The 16,478-nt window shown below is 49.1% G+C and overlaps 7 protein-coding genes across 7 annotated transcripts; 3 read left to right on the top strand and 4 right to left on the bottom strand.

The window, feature by feature from the left end:
* Position 1: 1 nt before the first annotated feature.
* Positions 2 to 2,397, bottom strand: B0J16DRAFT_88654 (histone-lysine N-methyltransferase SET9). Its single transcript, XM_046134628.1, has 2 exons — positions 2,134 to 2,397; positions 2 to 2,075 (listed from the first exon to the last, which is right to left on the bottom strand). Exons 1-2 carry the CDS (start codon positions 2,236 to 2,238, stop codon positions 186 to 188), a joined length of 1,995 nt encoding a protein of 664 aa, XP_045984082.1. The 5' UTR covers positions 2,239 to 2,397; the 3' UTR covers positions 2 to 185.
* Positions 2,398 to 2,767: 370 nt separating this feature from the next.
* On the top strand, positions 2,768 to 3,638 carry B0J16DRAFT_88690 (mitochondrial 54S ribosomal protein YmL38/YmL34). The gene is made up of 3 exons (XM_046134629.1): positions 2,768 to 2,932; positions 2,982 to 3,066; positions 3,123 to 3,638. Exons 1-3 carry the CDS (start codon positions 2,918 to 2,920, stop codon positions 3,416 to 3,418), a joined length of 396 nt encoding a protein of 131 aa, XP_045984083.1. The 5' UTR covers positions 2,768 to 2,917; the 3' UTR covers positions 3,419 to 3,638.
* A 717-nt stretch (positions 3,639 to 4,355) lies between these two features.
* On the bottom strand, positions 4,356 to 4,895 carry B0J16DRAFT_382050 (uncharacterized protein; the record flags this gene model as incomplete). The annotated part of the gene is made up of 1 exon (XM_046131210.1): positions 4,356 to 4,895. The coding sequence occupies one exon, from the start codon at positions 4,893 to 4,895 to the stop codon at positions 4,356 to 4,358; it is 540 nt and encodes a 179-aa protein (XP_045984084.1).
* Positions 4,896 to 7,783: 2,888 nt separating this feature from the next.
* On the top strand, positions 7,784 to 8,478 carry B0J16DRAFT_317838 (uncharacterized protein; the record flags this gene model as incomplete). The annotated part of the gene is made up of 4 exons (XM_046125395.1): positions 7,784 to 7,786; positions 7,840 to 8,103; positions 8,160 to 8,416; positions 8,469 to 8,478. 4 exons carry the CDS (start codon positions 7,784 to 7,786, stop codon positions 8,476 to 8,478), a joined length of 534 nt encoding a protein of 177 aa, XP_045984085.1.
* Positions 8,479 to 8,765: 287 nt separating this feature from the next.
* On the bottom strand, positions 8,766 to 10,673 carry B0J16DRAFT_382052 (uncharacterized protein; the record flags this gene model as incomplete). The annotated part of the gene is made up of 3 exons (XM_046131211.1): positions 8,766 to 10,138; positions 10,188 to 10,299; positions 10,353 to 10,673. 3 exons carry the CDS (start codon positions 10,671 to 10,673, stop codon positions 8,766 to 8,768), a joined length of 1,806 nt encoding a protein of 601 aa, XP_045984086.1.
* Positions 10,674 to 11,732: 1,059 nt separating this feature from the next.
* On the top strand, positions 11,733 to 13,991 carry B0J16DRAFT_370158 (uncharacterized protein). Its single transcript, XM_046130345.1, has 5 exons — positions 11,733 to 12,246; positions 12,300 to 12,579; positions 12,626 to 12,837; positions 12,885 to 13,152; positions 13,198 to 13,991. Exons 1-5 carry the CDS (start codon positions 12,071 to 12,073, stop codon positions 13,864 to 13,866), a joined length of 1,605 nt encoding a protein of 534 aa, XP_045984087.1. The 5' UTR covers positions 11,733 to 12,070; the 3' UTR covers positions 13,867 to 13,991.
* Positions 13,935 to 16,258, bottom strand: B0J16DRAFT_412659 (uncharacterized protein; the record flags this gene model as incomplete). The annotated part of the gene is made up of 6 exons (XM_046133335.1): positions 16,054 to 16,258; positions 15,872 to 15,997; positions 15,760 to 15,825; positions 15,581 to 15,706; positions 14,309 to 15,533; positions 13,935 to 14,261 (listed from the first exon to the last, which is right to left on the bottom strand). Exons 1-6 carry the CDS (start codon positions 16,092 to 16,094, stop codon positions 13,935 to 13,937), a joined length of 1,911 nt encoding a protein of 636 aa, XP_045984088.1. The 5' UTR covers positions 16,095 to 16,258.
* Positions 16,259 to 16,478: the final 220 nt, after the last annotated feature.

Genomic DNA, 16,478 nt, shown 5'->3' on the forward strand with positions numbered 1-16,478 from the left:
ATTGTCTTGTAAACATTGAAGCATTTATAATAAATAACGTTGCCCAGCTGGTGGGTCGACTATCTATACTAGACCCATAAACTGATCTAGCCTGATGCTCTGCCGCAAATAAACTAAACTTGTACAATTATAAATCCCGCTCGCCTCATAAATTACATATATACTCGGTCCGACTCCCCACGTTATCATGGGTCAAGCAACCTGCTGTTCACTCTTCGTAGCCTTCCGCTTCTTCGGTGGCCTGAGTCTTGTTCTGTCGCCGGAGCAATCTTTCCAATTAATCCAATGCTGTGTCTCTTTCGTCCCCTTTCGTCCTCTGCCTCTTCCGTGTCTGTCTTGAGGGCTCCAAAGCTCTTGCGACTTCTGACCCTGCGCTCAACATCAGGATCCAAGAATCGGTGAATTGTGCGATGATCCAAGATTCTCTCTTCCTTGTCATGAGGCCCTGCCTTGTCTGTCTTGGGCCAGATGTATCCATAAAGCTTGGAATGTCGTTCGCATCGAGGACATGAAGCTCGTGTAAAGTATGCGTTCTGTTGTACAAAGTAACCGTCGCAGATGGTACATTGGATCCAGGCCATCTCAGGTTCTGATAGAAGTAGCGGTGTAAGGAGGTAATCACCCGGTATCCGCACTCGTGATGGGGGCGTGTCTTCCTTGTAAACACGACGTTGGCTCTTCTTTCGCTTTGGCTGTTCCTCATCAGCAGCTTGGCCCTCCTCAACTGTCTCAATGCTAGTCGTAACAGGTGCAACAGGCTCAACAGGTGGTGGTACCACTGTTGCTTCCTTCAACTTCTTGGACTCAGTCTCGCTTTCGACTTCGGACTCTAGTGGAGCGTTCAAAATGGCCTGAATAGACATAGTATCCAAACTGCTTCGGTTGCTCGACGTAGTCTTCTGCTGTGGTGATCGCGAGCCCTCAGTGCTCTGTGGCGAGACTGGTGCGATCCTGCTTTGTTCATTGTTCTGCTTGTTGGATGCGCCCTTCAATGGTGTTTGCATGGGCTCTGGCGTTTCCTTTTCAGGTGAAGTGACATCTGTCTCGACAACACCGCTTGACGATTCACTAGCTGTCACAGATGTGCCGCGAGATGAAGAGTCAGAGATAATCGGCTGAACCTCGAGCTTCTGTCGCTTGGCCGGTGTCTTAGGCGGTGTTGCTAGAACATCGTGTGTTCGCTTGCGACTGCTTTGTTCGACGGATGGTGATCTGGCAGATGATGAGTCCCGAGCCAGGAGTGATCCTCTTGAGTTCGCCTTCGTAATTCGTGGTCGCAAGTCCGGGTTGACTGATGGCGTTCGTGAGGAACCGGAAATACTGTCATCCCTTCTTCGTCGTCGGAATGAGTAACCGTCTGACTTGCTCTGCTCGATGCTCGTCTGCACAGGTGCTGTACCCTCCGCTGGCTCCCAAGCATTTCTCAAAAGATCCTCACAAGTCTTGCACAAGCATTCGCAGTTGTTCTCGCCAAAGTAGTTGTCTCCATACGTAACTGTAATTTCCTCTCCTGCTTCAATCGCCCTCGTTGCGATGATCTCGATTCCGGCATGGCTCGTCCTCATAAGTTTGGCGTTTGCATCGCAATCGTGGTTCGCAAATCGGGCAGGTCCCATAAACAAGCTGGTGCATTTGCTTCGTGAGCTGACAACAATGCTGAAATCTTTCTTCTGAGATGAAATCGCCATTTCTTCCTCCGGTGTGATGACGACTTGAACACCAGATAGGTACTTGATAGCCTCGTTGCGCCGAATGGCTCGTCTAGCGGTGACAGCTGCCTCGTGGCTAACAATCGTATATCGGTTCGTTGAGCTGACCTCCCAGGGACAATCGGGTGAATAAATCTGCACATAGCGTCTGAGATGCTTTCGGAAATCCTCCTTCTCCTTGTCGGTTTTCAAACCATTGTGAAATCTTTTGAGTCCGTTTGTCGCTAGCAATCGCTTCTCCGCACCCTCCAGATCCTTCTTCAGAACCACCTCCTCTTGTAGAATCTTGGTGATTTCCTCCTCCCTTACACCTCTCGAGGGGTGATAAGATGTGCGGTTCTTGGGAACTGTTGTCCAATAAAAGACCTGGCTGTGTTAGAGTCGCATTGCCTTCTCATTGCATGTCCAGTCATAAACCACTCACATGATCAACCAGGGCGTCAGTGAGAATGTCATCATATGCTGACACTTGAGCCAATGTCATGCGAGGCTTCGGCTTCTTGCTGGTCGCAGGCTGTGAAGGAGGCATTTTGCCAAAATTCGAACCGTTCTTCCAAACACTCCTGCTCTTGATCCTGCCGTCGTAGAAGTAAAGGAGCGTACGTGTCCCTCGAGACTAGCTGTAAAAGTCCGAGCGAAAAAAAAGAGCGGAGATGTCGATCCTTGGCTCACTGAATCACAGCCTCGTCAAGACCACAGTCGAAGCTATTCAGTTTCTGATGAGCAAAGATGTCGGGGACCAAAGAGAGAAGATCGAAAGTCAATTGCTGTTCAGTTCATCCGTGCCGCAACGTCATAGCCTTAGTGGAGATTTTCAGTAAGGACCGATGAGAGAAACAGACGAGGCTCAGTCGTAGATGAGAGAATGGTGTTGAAGCAAATGACCTCTCAAGGAACGGGGCTTGAAGGAGGGAAAATGATGGTCAAGGTGGAATGACATGTTAGTCGCCCGCTTGCTCTCGACGTTAGGGGTTGCTTTGTTCCTCCTTCCCTGAATCAAGGCCGGTTTGGGGGCATTGGCCAGGCGACGGGTGGGGCTGTGTCTCTTGAAGTGAGATGTTTAATCAATCAAATGTGGCTCATTTTCAGCTGTGGCTGAAGCACGTGATGCTAGTCGAAAAGTTCAGTTGGGCAGATTGACGATATCCCCAGTTGAACCGTGGTGAGAGTAGAGCTATCGACCCTCCGCGTGCGGATATACAGTCAAGATGATTCAATTAAAGGTGTGTTTTGGTATACATTAGGAGTGATACTATTTACTAACTATGGCAGACAATGCTTAACTGCATCGACAACTCGGGCGCTGCCCTTGTTGAATGCGTCTTGGTCGTCGGCCAGAAGCGACATGCCCGAATCGGTACGATATCACGATAACCACCTACGAACGAACCTCCATATAACTAACTCTCCCAGGTGACCGTCTTGTCGTCGTCGTTCAGGAGCAGCGTGGTAGCTCATCCGGTGGTATGGCCGGTATGTCAGCCGCCAACAAGGTCAAGCGAGGAGACATCCGACACGCCGTCGTCGTCCGAACCCGATACCCTACACAGCGCCGAGACGGATCAGTAGTCAAGTTCGACGACAACGCCTGTGTTCTGTTGAACAAGTCTGGTGACCCCGTTGGCTCACGTATCAACGGTGCTGTCGGCGCAGAGCTGAAGCGCAAGAAGTGGAGCAAGATTCTTTCAATGGCGCCTATGCAGGCTTAAACAAATTACAATGCGAATTTACGAGACAAGAAGAGTGTGAGGATGGGCGGTGTTGTAAAATACAGGATAGATCAGGGTGACGGTTGGCTGACAACAGCCGTGTACGAGTGGAATACTGTACAATTATGAATACTATACTCGGGCATATGCGAGGCGTTGATGCGAGAATAAAAACACCTTTCAGCTCTTAACATTTCACATTATTGCAACATATCACAAGACAATTTTAAAGTTCCAGAAAGGACTGCCATGTGCAGTCAGTTTGATTCAATCTCCTCCTCTAAGCAATATCTACTGCTATGCAGTTTAATACAGGACCATAGTAAAATACAGGATCTGGTTCCTTTCTAAAATTCCCCGGCGCCAATGACTACCTTGTCATAACCTGCTAAACGCCTTGCCAAATACAAATGATAATGCGAGCATCCTCCACATCTTGCACAGCGACGTGTCGGTGCTGGGTATCGATACAAGGTCTCGCTCAAGTGAAAATGTGACCGCATTCGCAGCAGACGTAGAACAGTTTCTGACAAGATGTTAATATGATGATGATTGTTGGCATGTTTGGACAAACTTACCATGCCAGTTTCAGCGCTTCGCTGCTGAGATTGGAAGAAGACAGCTTCGGTGTGATGGCAACTAGGGCAGGTCTTTGTAGATCGCGGGAGCTGCAGCACGCAAAAGAAAATAGAGTCAGCCAGCAGTCTTTAAGCGTATGACAAGCGGGTTCCAAGGAAGACGCGAGCCACCAGTGCTCCAACTGCTGTTTCCAACTTCAAACTTTGTCATGTCACGGTTGGCGGTCTGGTGCCTGCCACCGGAGTGTAATACCGAAAAAGCCCCAGCATGTGCCAGCCAGCCCAATGTAATAGTTCATGCCATTAATGTCGTCATATTCATGGTCGTCGTAATGCATTTGATGATCGTATTAGGAGGCTCATGAGTCGGAGAGCATGGAGATCTCTTCGAGAAACTCTTCGCTCACGTCGGAGAGGAAGTCATCAGACTCGTTGTTTGTGTAGGAGTCCTCGTCCATCATCTCCTCATCGTACTCGGCATAAGGATCCTCCCATGGCAGGGTGAACTGGCACATGCCGGAGATGGGCTTGTTGATCTTGTTCAAAGAGGCAACCATATGGCAATCGGGCTTGCCGCAAGAGGTGCAGTAAATGACTCCGCCACAACCATGGCAGAGAATAGGTGGAAGGTCACTAACCGTTGGATCGGAGCCAACATCCTGGGTGACACCGGCGGTCTCACCAGCCGAGGTGTTGAGGACATTGCGGAAAACGCAGGTAGACTTGGCGTCCTCGGTGTACTGGCAGGTTCGGCAGGTAAACTGGAGCTTGTGAGCATCCTGATCCTCCTTGGGATAAAGCATGTTGGAGCATTCGGAGCAGAATCGGAAGGTAATCTGCTCGAGCTTCTTGTCGGCTTCGGCACCCTCGTAAGAGGTGGTAGATTGGGGAGTGGCCATTATATCGGTCGCGGTGTGGTTGTTTTGGTGGTGGTTCGAGGCGAACAGAATGATTGCTTGCTTAGAGAAGATGCAAAAAGCAAATGCAAAAATCGTATATTTCAAGCCGTGAGAAAAGGCGAATATTCGCGATTAAGGTCGAAGCCGAAATGTTGATGAAAGAAGAAGAAAGAAGGGGAGAAATGATGAAAGACGATGTCCTGAGAAAATAGTCCAGGAGGCAGGCAGTGGGAGGGGCTCGCTTTGGCAGCTGTTTTCCGTGTCCCACTTTTATCTTTCAGGTGGGTGAATTTGGATGGCCAGACAGTGCTTGCCTGTTTTTTGGCTTTTGTGTGTGCAGTTGGGCAGAGATGGGATTGGGTTGATTGAAGTTACAGTTCAACAAGAGGTTGGAGAATGTAGTGAATAAATATTCGTTGTGATTGACGAGGGTTGTTTGAGGGTTTGTTTGCAGTTTGAGTGAACAAAGATTCAGTGTCAAAATTACAAAGGAAGAAAAGACGGAACAGAGAGAGCTACAGGCGGCTAGTCGGGTTTTGTATGGGTATGGAAATCAGCATGACTGAGGTGACTGTGAGCAGAACCAAGGCACAAAGGTTATTCTACAGCTAAGTTTCATCCCATCAGTGGCCTCGTGTGGGCGGTCACACCCGCGTATGTGGGCATTTCACTTGCAGCGCCTTGCTTGCTGGCGTCAGGGTGTTAGAGGTTGGTCGCCTAGAGTCTAAGAGATGAAATAATTCGGCCACTTTAGATGGCATTTAGGCTAGTTTATTCTGACGCCCTAAGCCTTAGGAATTTTCTGTTGCCCTTCTAGCCCAGCTATTTCACGGTCTTCTCATGCAAGTGGCAAGGCAAAAACACTGGGGACATTATCTTTCTGACAAGGTTTATTTGCTGTGACTCACGAATCAACAAGTACACAGCTCTTGATTTGATACTGAGCGGTGATGCCTTAGGATCATTTCATCTCGAGGCAGCCAGAACGTGCGTGAAAACACATTCAGGATATTGCTTGATTGGTTGCTTCATCTCAAACACAAGGCTGGGATGTTCACATCATCACTTGTGCGTTAATCAGGCACAATGCAACATCTGTCACGATAACAACTAAACTATGCACAATTAAATGGCCCCTATTGATCAGCGAACATGAAAGCGGATGCAGGAACACGCTTTCCACCACCTCAAACGATGTGAGGTACAGGCAAATGATCAATATGTGGCACATGAAGGGCTGGTCGAGGTCCACGAGACCATCACGATCGCACCAAGGCGGGATTTGAGACACGATCAACGAAAAAGGCCTCAGACGCGTCCACGTGTATTGATTACGTAGGATACATGAATTGCTGTGAATCTCTCTCTCTGCTAATAGAGGGTAAGACGGGTTCCCCGTCTGATAGGCTTTCGATAAGGTAGCGAAAGTCCCATTCAAGAGCGGGCTGGTCAGATCTCGGTAAACTTACACAAGAATATTCTAAATTTGAGCCTCAGCTTCTGTACGTCACTAGAGCGGTGTTCAGCTTAAGCAACAGCCCACTTACACGATAGCTGGTCTTGTTCTGTCTCAAAACTACTGCAAACTTGAGCACCTTACACATACGGTGAGTGAGTCGAGAACAATGCAAGAAATTGTAGGTATACTACGAGCAACTATTAATTGCCCTACGGACGGCAAGCCAGCCACTGAATAAGACCTAGCGAATTCGAGGTCAATGGTGCCTGAGTTGCCTCAGCCCTCCTAACGGCAACGGACAGGCTGACTTACACGAGCACCAAAAGTGCAAAGCCCCAACCACAGCCCCAAACCAGTAATATCTCACACATAATCAACATCTACCTGCTCAATCCACTTCTCAGCGGCCATCAAGATCTTTCACCGCTCCCTTAGTCCAAGCTTTTATAGTGATTTTTTGCATTGCTTATTTCTTGTTTCTAGATCTAAGCACAGGTAGAATCTCATCAAGCTAGACAATGATTGTCCATTGGCCAGCTATTAAAACCAGGGCAGCACCACGTAGCGTTTGACTTCGGGACAAGGTTCAGGGCTAGAGGGAGAGTGACAGGCCTGCGTATCATTCGGGATTGGCATGTCCATGTAGGATACGTACTGCAGGTATGTGCTGTTCACGTCTGGATGTTCTCGTTTACTCGACCAGAAGGGTAAGGAGAAAAAACTGGACGATTTTGCAGCTGAGAAGAGCTGGCATGATGGGATGGATCGCATTGGACTTGCTAGTGTTTGAATCATGGGAAAGCCGCAAACCACCATGGAGAACCACAATGTGTACACTCTTCAAATTATTTTAGATACAAACAGCGACTTCTGGTTTAGGCTCCAAAGTTTCCCATTGACGATGGATTATTCCGTTTGATGGATGCCTCGGAGATCCCTCCAGGCACGGAAAAACCATTCAGCTCTTAAACTGTGCCACGAGTCTGGTGACGATGAACCCCTTGTTGAAGCACCCACTAGACGACCCCATGACCTCTCACCCGGTAAGCATGTCTCTTCATTGGGTAAAAGTCAGAAACTTCCAGAGACTCTCACAGAAAGGCGTCTTGGTTCAAGGGGAAGGTTGTATCGCTGCAGGGTAATTGTCTCTGAGCCTATCATGACCTTCCGGTGGATGAAGGACATGGACACCCCGCGTCAAACCCCGCGCGCGGTTGCCATGCGGCGTTGCTGAGGGCGGGGGTAGTACAGTTACAGCGCTGGACCTTTCTGTTTCTGATGGACGGCACGTCATTGTTCCAGTAACGGGAACCTAAAGGGACCCAGACCAGCTCCAGCTCCAGCTTACCTCCATCTTGAACTTTTCACTCAAGACGAATACCCCATCCAAGCTGTATCAAACTCCTCTAATATCCACAACATAAACATAATGGTATGTATCGCGACACTGGATTTTCTTCCATTGACTAACTTTTGTGACGACAGGCTGACACCGGTCTTCCTCCTGGTTGGGAGGTCCGTCACTCCAACTCCAAGAACCTCCCCTACTACTTCAACTCGGCCGAGAAGCTGTCGCGATGGGAACCTCCCTCCGGCACCGACACCGAGAAGCTCAAGCATTACATGGCGACTAACCACAGTGCTGGTTCGCGCCCTGGTGCTGTCCCTGGTGTTCCCGAGGGCAAGATTCGTGCTGCCCATCTTCTCGTCAAGCATCGCGACAGTCGACGACCCAGCAGCTGGAGAGAGGTATGCACCACATTGCACCCACACCTGCAAGTACCTGACTAATAGAACCACCACAGGCCGAGATTACTCGTTCCAAGGAAGAGGCTCTCGACATCCTCAAGGAGCACGAGGCTAAGATCAAGTCTGGTAGCATCAGCCTTGGCGAGCTTGCTCTTACCGAGTCTGACTGCTCTTCGGCTCGCAAGCGAGGAGATCTGGGATACTTTGGCAAGGGAGATATGCAGAAGGAGTTCGAAGATGCTACCTTTGCTCTTGCGCCAGGCCAGATGAGTGAAATTGTGGAGACGGCCAGCGGTCTGCACTTGATTGAGCGGTAAGTTTCCCCCTCTGATTGATATCTCGGGTTTGTACTGATGTGTTTCTAGTCTGGAATAATGCAAAAAAGTATATAAATTGTAAATTGACGAAGCAGAGCGTGTCGTTAACGTCCCTCGCCCGACGCTTGTCGAAGAATTCCTCGTTCCCGTGACGCATACGTATAAAGAACAATGGCATTGGGAATCTCGTCTTTTTAATTACTCTGCCAAATCTAATTTTCTACAGTACCCATCCACAACTGGTTTGCCGTTCTATCCGTCTCCCTGAAGCAAGTATAACTCTAAACAAACTAGCCATATTCAACGCGGACATCGTCTATCTAAAATCTAAAGCCCCGTCTGTCTTTATCCCGCCAAGGACAAAACGACCCCCTTGAAGGGTTCTACCGTTGTGAAAACCACCGTCATGACACCGGAGACTGTCATCGCAAGAGCAGCGTACGGGGCAGCGCCACTTTTCGTCTCGTAAAGATACGACACGCCCATGGCTGCGCCATTGATACCGACGGTTATACCCGCGGATATGGTGAAGGGGTCGTCGCCGCTTGCTAGGTCTTGCTGAGCTGTTTTGAGAAGGGGTCGGAAACTCAGGCGTGAAGCTCGGCTTTCTGACTCGGGGAGCGGGCGAGTGGAATTGTCTTCTCGTTTGACGCCCAACTTGTCCAGTACGAAGGGGTAGCAGAGCTGACCGAGAATTCCGTTGCTGACCACCAAGGCAGCATTGACACCGAGATTTCCACCCAGTGCTGCCATTGCGGGCTTGGCAAGTGCCAGTGTTGTGCTTCGTGCGGCGAATGCTAACGCTTCAGGGGGGTCTAAGCCGATGAAACTTCCTGCCATGACCGATACGAAGACGTTGCCAGCTGCAGCGGCTGTCGCGATCAGAACAGTCAAGAACCCAGCTAAGCTGAACAATTGACGTTGGCACTCGTATAATTTGAAGCCCCAGATCAGAATCCCGCATTCAAGGATCGAAAGCGCAGCGTCACCGGCGCCGAACCAAGGTGTTCGGTCATCTGAAAGAGGTGTGCCTGTCGCGACTGAAGTCCAAAGGACGTAAAGCGGAGTGCCGCTACTAAAATCCATCAGCACTTCGGGCAGGTTGTCAAAGCCATATGCACCAGCTTTGGCTCGGGTGTATGCCGTCATCAGAAGAGTCGTGAACAGAACAGGATTCATAAGCGTGACGATCGCGTTCTTGAGCTTTGGCATCTCGGGGCATAAGCTGGATGTCTTGACTTCTCGCTGGAGTCGTAGGGTGATTGCCCATATGAACCATAGAACACATCCGTCGAGAATGCGGTCTTCGTTGGCGGCTGCAGCGATTGGTGCGCCGACGATAAAGATGCCCATGAATGAGGCGAGTAAGGGGAAGTTGGATGTCCAGAAGTGCCACATTCGGGAAGCATCGATGGGATCTTCGAGAGCGACGGATGACCTTTGGCTGACTGTGGTAGAAGGCACAGTGTCGTGTTCAGGAACAATGTCTTCGGGTGCTGTTCGGTTCTGAATCTTCACGGGACGATCGACCATGGGCTGAGGCGTGTGTTCTAGGGATGAGTCTGAGAGCCAGCTGATTTCGATCCGTGGTGGGATTGCTGTCTGAGGTTGAGGGAGACAGAAGTCATCGGAATCTTGGGTCGTCCATCGTGCTGCGACAGTCATGACGAGGAGAGCCAGCGCAAAGACCATGACCCAAGAAGCAAGATTCGTCACCACTACAAGGAGTCAACAGCTTATTCGACGTTCTTTGATCAGAGTACGCACCAAAGTTGCCGATTATACACGCGATGTCGCGGCCACCGAGGATGTCGCCTTCGTTAAGCATGACTAGAGGAATAGGAAATCCGAGGCCCAAATGGACGTTGATGAAGTCTACCTGCTTGACAGTTAGTCCTGCAACCCTCAAATCGGTCCCGATATCAATCATACCTTTGACTTGATATATCGTCGATACGCATCATCAACACCAGCAAAGCACAAATAAGCCAAAGCCATACAACAAAACGTCAAAACCATGCCAAAGATGGACGAAAAGAATTCAAGTTTGACAGGAGCAAGAGCCCTGCTCAGACCCCAAATGATGAGCTCGCTCATGAGGTAAATCACGACAACCCAGCCAAACTCGAGGACATTGGTGGTGACCAAGTTGAGTCGCTTCTTCCAAAGTGATGGCAACATGTCTCGGGTGGATTGAAACAGCGAGGAAGGTTCTTTGAGACAGCGGGAGATGTTGGTTCTTGAGGTGGACATGGTGTTACTGAACTGCCCTAGGGAGTAAAGGTCTTTGGGGGGAGAGGGAGAGGTCGTTATGGACACCCTTTCGCAACCAAACTTGCGAGAGGGTGAGGATGGTTAAAAAGGATTCGAGGATTGGGAGGAAGATTGGAGAGATTGGTGGGAGTGACGGAAGATTGGCTATGGGAGTGACAGGACCGTTGCGGATAGCTTCTGGCAGCTGGCAGACGGCCGCACTGCAGTGAATGCCATATCCACTCAACGCTCCGTTCCAAGTTTACAGTGGTTTACTACATACTCTATGACTACCTATCTGTTGAATGGTACATTCCTTCTTGGAGAAATATAATGTAGGGACCCGAATATCTACAATCTAGATCGGACTCTACACAGGTACATAACCCGAAATTGTTTGCGTTTGACGGGAGCGGGAAATCCTCCCGTGTCGAGACTTGATAGCTCGTTTCTTTTCTCTCGGGCAGTATTTCGTTTTGTGAAGGCTTGTTTGACATGAAACGTCATGAAAGACGGAAATAGTTTTGTAAGTTGAGACACCACTTAATTCCCCGTGGGGTTGGGCTGAGAGAGATGTAATATGGTACGAGATGGGCGAGTACTTGGTGACGCCTCCTGGGTTACTACATGCAGGATGTGGGACGGGAAGGTCAAACGGATGAGGGGTGTTTGAGATATGATGGATTGTGTTTGGTAGTTATCTCTTTTCATGTCGTAATCTCTGATAGCAATATTGTGTTGATCTGCCTATCTAGACACGGTCCTTGGCAATTGATGTTTGATGATGGATATCTTCATGGCCACATCAGAACACAACCAAGCCTCAACCCCTGCATTAACCTCTTCTGCAAGGAGAAATGCACAGCCGTTATGATCTCTGATCAAATAATTACTCAAAACATCAAGTAACCTGCAAGATGCGCTGTAGATGTTACAGTACTCCAGGTGCTGTGACCCCGCTGTACATCCACTAAAAAGGTGCACCTAAATACAGGGGTCCTCGTTTGACCGCCCAATGTCTCGGATCTTGGGCCGACGTCTTTAAGGTCTTTTATTTGTTTTGTTTCAATGTGAGGTTATCTCCAACATCTTTTTTCATCATACAAACGTCGCAACACGACAAACTGCAGATATCTCACCGAATGATTGAGAGGGGAGGATTATTCTGATCGCGATATTCAGTCCAATCTGAGTCGGACCCCTGATTACGTCTCGAGGCTCACTGTCTCTCACAACCAGCAGCATCAGCACAACGGATTACTAAGGTCAAATCTCAACAAGTCTTGAAAGGCGGTATATGGCGTTACAAACAACTTGATTGATACCTGGAACAAACGAAACGTCTACTGTTCAACGTTACCTTGAAAAACGCCACTTCGCTATTCCACAGGCTTAAAATGGATTTCAGCCCCAGGGATCGCGCAGAAGCCCTGCTGCTCAAGGCTGCCCGCGCGCACGGCATCCCCGCCACAAAACAAGATGTGCACAGCGCCCTATCCGACACGGCCTTTGTCGAGTGGGCGAATCTGCATCTGGCGACAGACAATCTCCTCACGGGTGATGAGCTGGCACTGTAAGCCCGTAACCTCGTCTCTGTTTGTAATACGTACTGACTAAAGGATCTAGGTATACCGCGCTCGACAAGAGTGGTCAGGTCGATCGGCTCGCTGAGCTGCATGATTTGGGAGAGGTGCAGGCGGTGAATGAAGATGATATTCGTGCTGCCATTGAAGAGCTGAATAGGTCTACGGGGGAAATTAATAAGCAGACGGAAACGTTGAGACAGCAGCAGGATGCTCTTGCGAGACTTGTCAAGAAGAGGGATGAGGCGGAGCAGGCGAGGAGGGATTTGGAGGAGGACCGTCTTAATAAGACGAAGCATGCGTTGAAAAAGCTGGTTTTCGAGGTAACACAGACACCCCATGAGGCAAAACTGTTCTAATTGTGTCTAGGTCGATGGTGAGGCGCAGAGTCTTGAGTATCGTGTTGCGGATCTGGAGCAAATTGCTAAGCAGTCTCGCGATAATGTGAAAAGGACGGTTGATGGTGTTTTTCAATCTGATGATAAACTACTGTCTAGTTTGCAGAAGTTGGGTTGGGAACTTGATCAGCAGGATCCTGAGGAAGAGAAGACTATTGAGAAGTTGCGAGAGACTTGTATGAGGTATGTTAACCTATTCTTTTTATCAGTCTGATACTGACACTTTGCAGATTGATCAAGACTACTGTCGAGACCCTTCGCACAAGACTAGATAGGATCTATCTTGAAGCCATTCTCGCAGCAGAGCGCTCAGGAGATGTCAAGGATGCTACTCAAGACGACGTCAAAGCTCTCGAAGAAGAACTCGAGTCTCTTTACTCGGAGATCCTACCCGTTGCGCAAATGTCCGCTGAGCAAGAATATCTTGAACCAGCACTCAAGTCAACAGATGCTCAAAGCGGACAAAGTCTGCACCGCTCAGCCGTGGCAGTAACATACGTATGTCCACCTATCTCACCTAACATCCATCACTAACATATCTAGGTCAACGAATGTCTAAACCATCTCGTAGACAAGATAACACTCCTCACAGACCGCGTCGAAACTCTCAAGTCTCACAACGCAGCAGCATCATCAATCATCGCCACCGCAAAAGCAGAATCATCCGCCTCTTTGTCACCAGAGAAGAAAAAGTCTCTCAGAGCCGCAATGCCAGCATCACCCATTCGAAACCCCTCCCCAATCCGCATGCGCGCAAACACAGACGTGAACCGTCGCAACAACAAAAACCGCCGCCGTTCCTCTGGCATTTTGGACGAGCCCGCCATAGAAGCTCTCCTACGCGACCTAACCCTATCACTCCCGGACTCCGAAGACGCGTCCATCCAAGACCAAGTATCTGCGCTGAACAAAGCGTTTGGGGATCGCTCGGGTAAGACGACGGATGTGGCGAGGGGTGCGCAGGACAGTTTTGAAAGTAGTGTTACGGCGAGACTTGATGATGCGAGGTTGGCGATTCAGCTTTTGAGGGATAGTGTGCTTGCGGAGAGTCCGTTTGGAGAGGTTTTGATGGTTGATCCTGAGTTTGAGGAGTCGGTTGTGCAGTTGGGACAGGATGTGGAGGGTGTTAAGGAGAGGTTGGATGGGGTTGTTGAAAAGAAGGCTTTGGCTAAGAGTGTGAAGAAGGATGAGTTTGTGCAGAGGTGGGCATAGGTCAAGATTGTGTTATCCCGGTACAGTCAGGGGTCTAAAAGGTGTTCATGTTCAAAGTATATATTCAACTACACATGCAACCAAGCATGATCAATAAACATAGGCTGCGAAAAAATACTATCCAAAGAATACTGTTCCAATCCCTCATACAAATCACCCGCACCAGCAAGTGCCTCACTCATACTCGGTCTCTCCGTCCTTCTCTCCGGAACGGGATGAACAAACGTCGTCTGCACACTCACAGTAGTCTTGGACGCACCCTGATCACCACTCGGCGCTACCGCGTCCATGATATCTGAGTCGATGAGTTGCCAGATTTTTGAAGGTTGGAAACTTATCATGTTGTTGTCGTGGGCTTGGCTGGACATTGTTTGGAGTTGATGAAGAAGTTCGCGCTGACAATGTTAGAGTGTTTTGAGCAGAGGGAGGGGATGGGGTGTACCTTTTGTATATTTCTTGGAGAAGGATCCGGCATGGTTTCTAAAAAGTCAATGCACTTCCTATAATTCTCTTTTGACGTTTCTGATACTTTCGTATCGCGCGCATATTGGAATAACCAAGGTATCGTGGCAGTCGCAGCAACCATATCCCCGATCAACGGATCATAAACCATCAATCCACGATCCATACACGTCTGAACCAACCGCGTAACCCACGCTGAATGGAACATGGCCTGATCAACAGTCTGTTGAAGAAACAACCTCGGCTGCGATGGTCGATTCGCCCGGCGTAGAGTAACAAGGTGAATAAAAGGATGATTCAACAACGCTTGCGTCGCATGGGCTGTTGTCTGGAATAATAACCACGGCGCCCAATACTCTCTATGTCGTTCAAATTCCTCTGGCGTGCGTTCTGAGAAGCCGACGTTGCGAACAAAGTGTATGTGTCCAAGTCTTGACTCAAGATCATATAGCGTATTCGTCAATTGGTAGAAATTGGAGTTTGTGTCAGCTGGATTATCCGCTTTTCCAATATGTAAAGCATGGAGATATGAAATAACATCTCCGCAGAACGAAACCGCGCGTACAGCGTGTGAAGTAATTCCAGGATCAGTTCGTAGATCGTCGCGGATGGATTCTAGATCTGGTGCGTACTCTTCATCGCCTAGATACGCAGGCGGGGAGGGTTCGCGTGCGCTGCGAGGATATTCGGGTTTGGCGTGTGTTTGCGAAAGAAGGGTAAACCGTGGTGCGAAGCCTTTTTCGAGAATGAAGACACTCCAATAACACCGTAGACTAGCGTCGCCTTGAGGATTTGAAGGCGATTCAGAGTATCCTGCTCCACGAACAAGTTCGAGTCTACTCGCTGCCCCAATCGTCATCAAAGCAAGCGCCGGTCGTCCTTCTAGTATATCGCCCAGGGCAAGAAGACATAATGCCTGTGAAATTTCCAGTTGTGCTGTTCCTCGCATGGCGAGTTCTAAGACTGTATCGCGCGCGGTGCGGGCATGTGAGTGAATCAAGTCAGCTTCTTTAGAGCTGCTGGCATCGTAGGGAAGGTTTGAGAGGGCCAGTGCGAGAAAGATCCATTGGAGAAACATGGGGAACTTTTCGATGCGTTCTCGCAGGCCTTCGGGGTTGAAGAGGGGGAGGGGTTGGAAGTAGAGACGGCGGCGGTATTCTTCTACTGCGTTGTCGAGGGAGGTTGGTGATGGGGTGGATGAGGACCTGTGATCGTTAGATGGGTGGTTTCTTAGGTGGTAAAGGAGATTTACCATGGTTCATCGTTGATGTTGATTCTGTTTATGCGCCTTGAGGTAGTTTCCAACACAGATCCCCTTCTATTTGGCATAGACTCTGGTGTCAACACCGAGCCATTGCTAGATGAAGGAGCCGGCGGCCTATCCGTAAACCTCAATTAGTAATAGCTACCAGTATTCTTGATGTTTCGTACCCAAGAAGCTCATCTATCTCTCCAACTTGATCTCCAAAGCTGACACGACCTCTCGACCCCGCCGTCCTACTACCTGTTAGCACACGCTCTCCCTTCTCACAGAATGACTCACGCCCTAGAAGTCCTCCTCTTCCTCTTAACAGTCTCTCTATTTCTTGGCAAATAAACACAATCCTGCTGTAAACGTTCACAGAAAGAACAAACCGGTCTTTCACCAGTACATTTCGTCTTTTTGCGTCTGCGTGACATTCATTAGCTTCTTTACCCCGGATTTTGAGAGGACCCATCACTTACCGACAGCCCTCACAGGCCCGGCGAACGGATGATTCGGACATGATGGAGCTACAGGGGATTATAATTTCTATTACAATGTCAAACTGGGGATGCGTGTAAGTTGTTTGGTGAGGATGAGGGAGGGAGATTCTCCGTGCCCACCTCTTGGCTTAAGTATCCCGACACGTGACCTGGAATTGGAGATGTAAGGTAATCGGGGTTTGTTACAAACCCTGTATTTTATGATTGATTGTCGTATGTTTTTATATTCGTAGCTGAGCTTTTGTAGATACGTTCCTGATAGCATTTCACTCGTGACTTTATCTGGGACGTTGTCGTGATAATTCTCCGTACCCATGTGTTGAAAGACCATGAAAAACGATTGGTCAATGCCTCGAACCACGGAGTTTTACAGCAGTTTTCCGTCCTGGATAACCGACTTACAC

This window comes from Fusarium flagelliforme (genome assembly GCF_020744385.1).
Source record: "Fusarium flagelliforme strain FIESC 12 MPI-CAGE-AA-0113 chromosome Unknown B0J16scaffold_3, whole genome shotgun sequence".
Lineage (NCBI taxonomy): Eukaryota > Fungi > Ascomycota > Sordariomycetes > Hypocreales > Nectriaceae > Fusarium > Fusarium flagelliforme.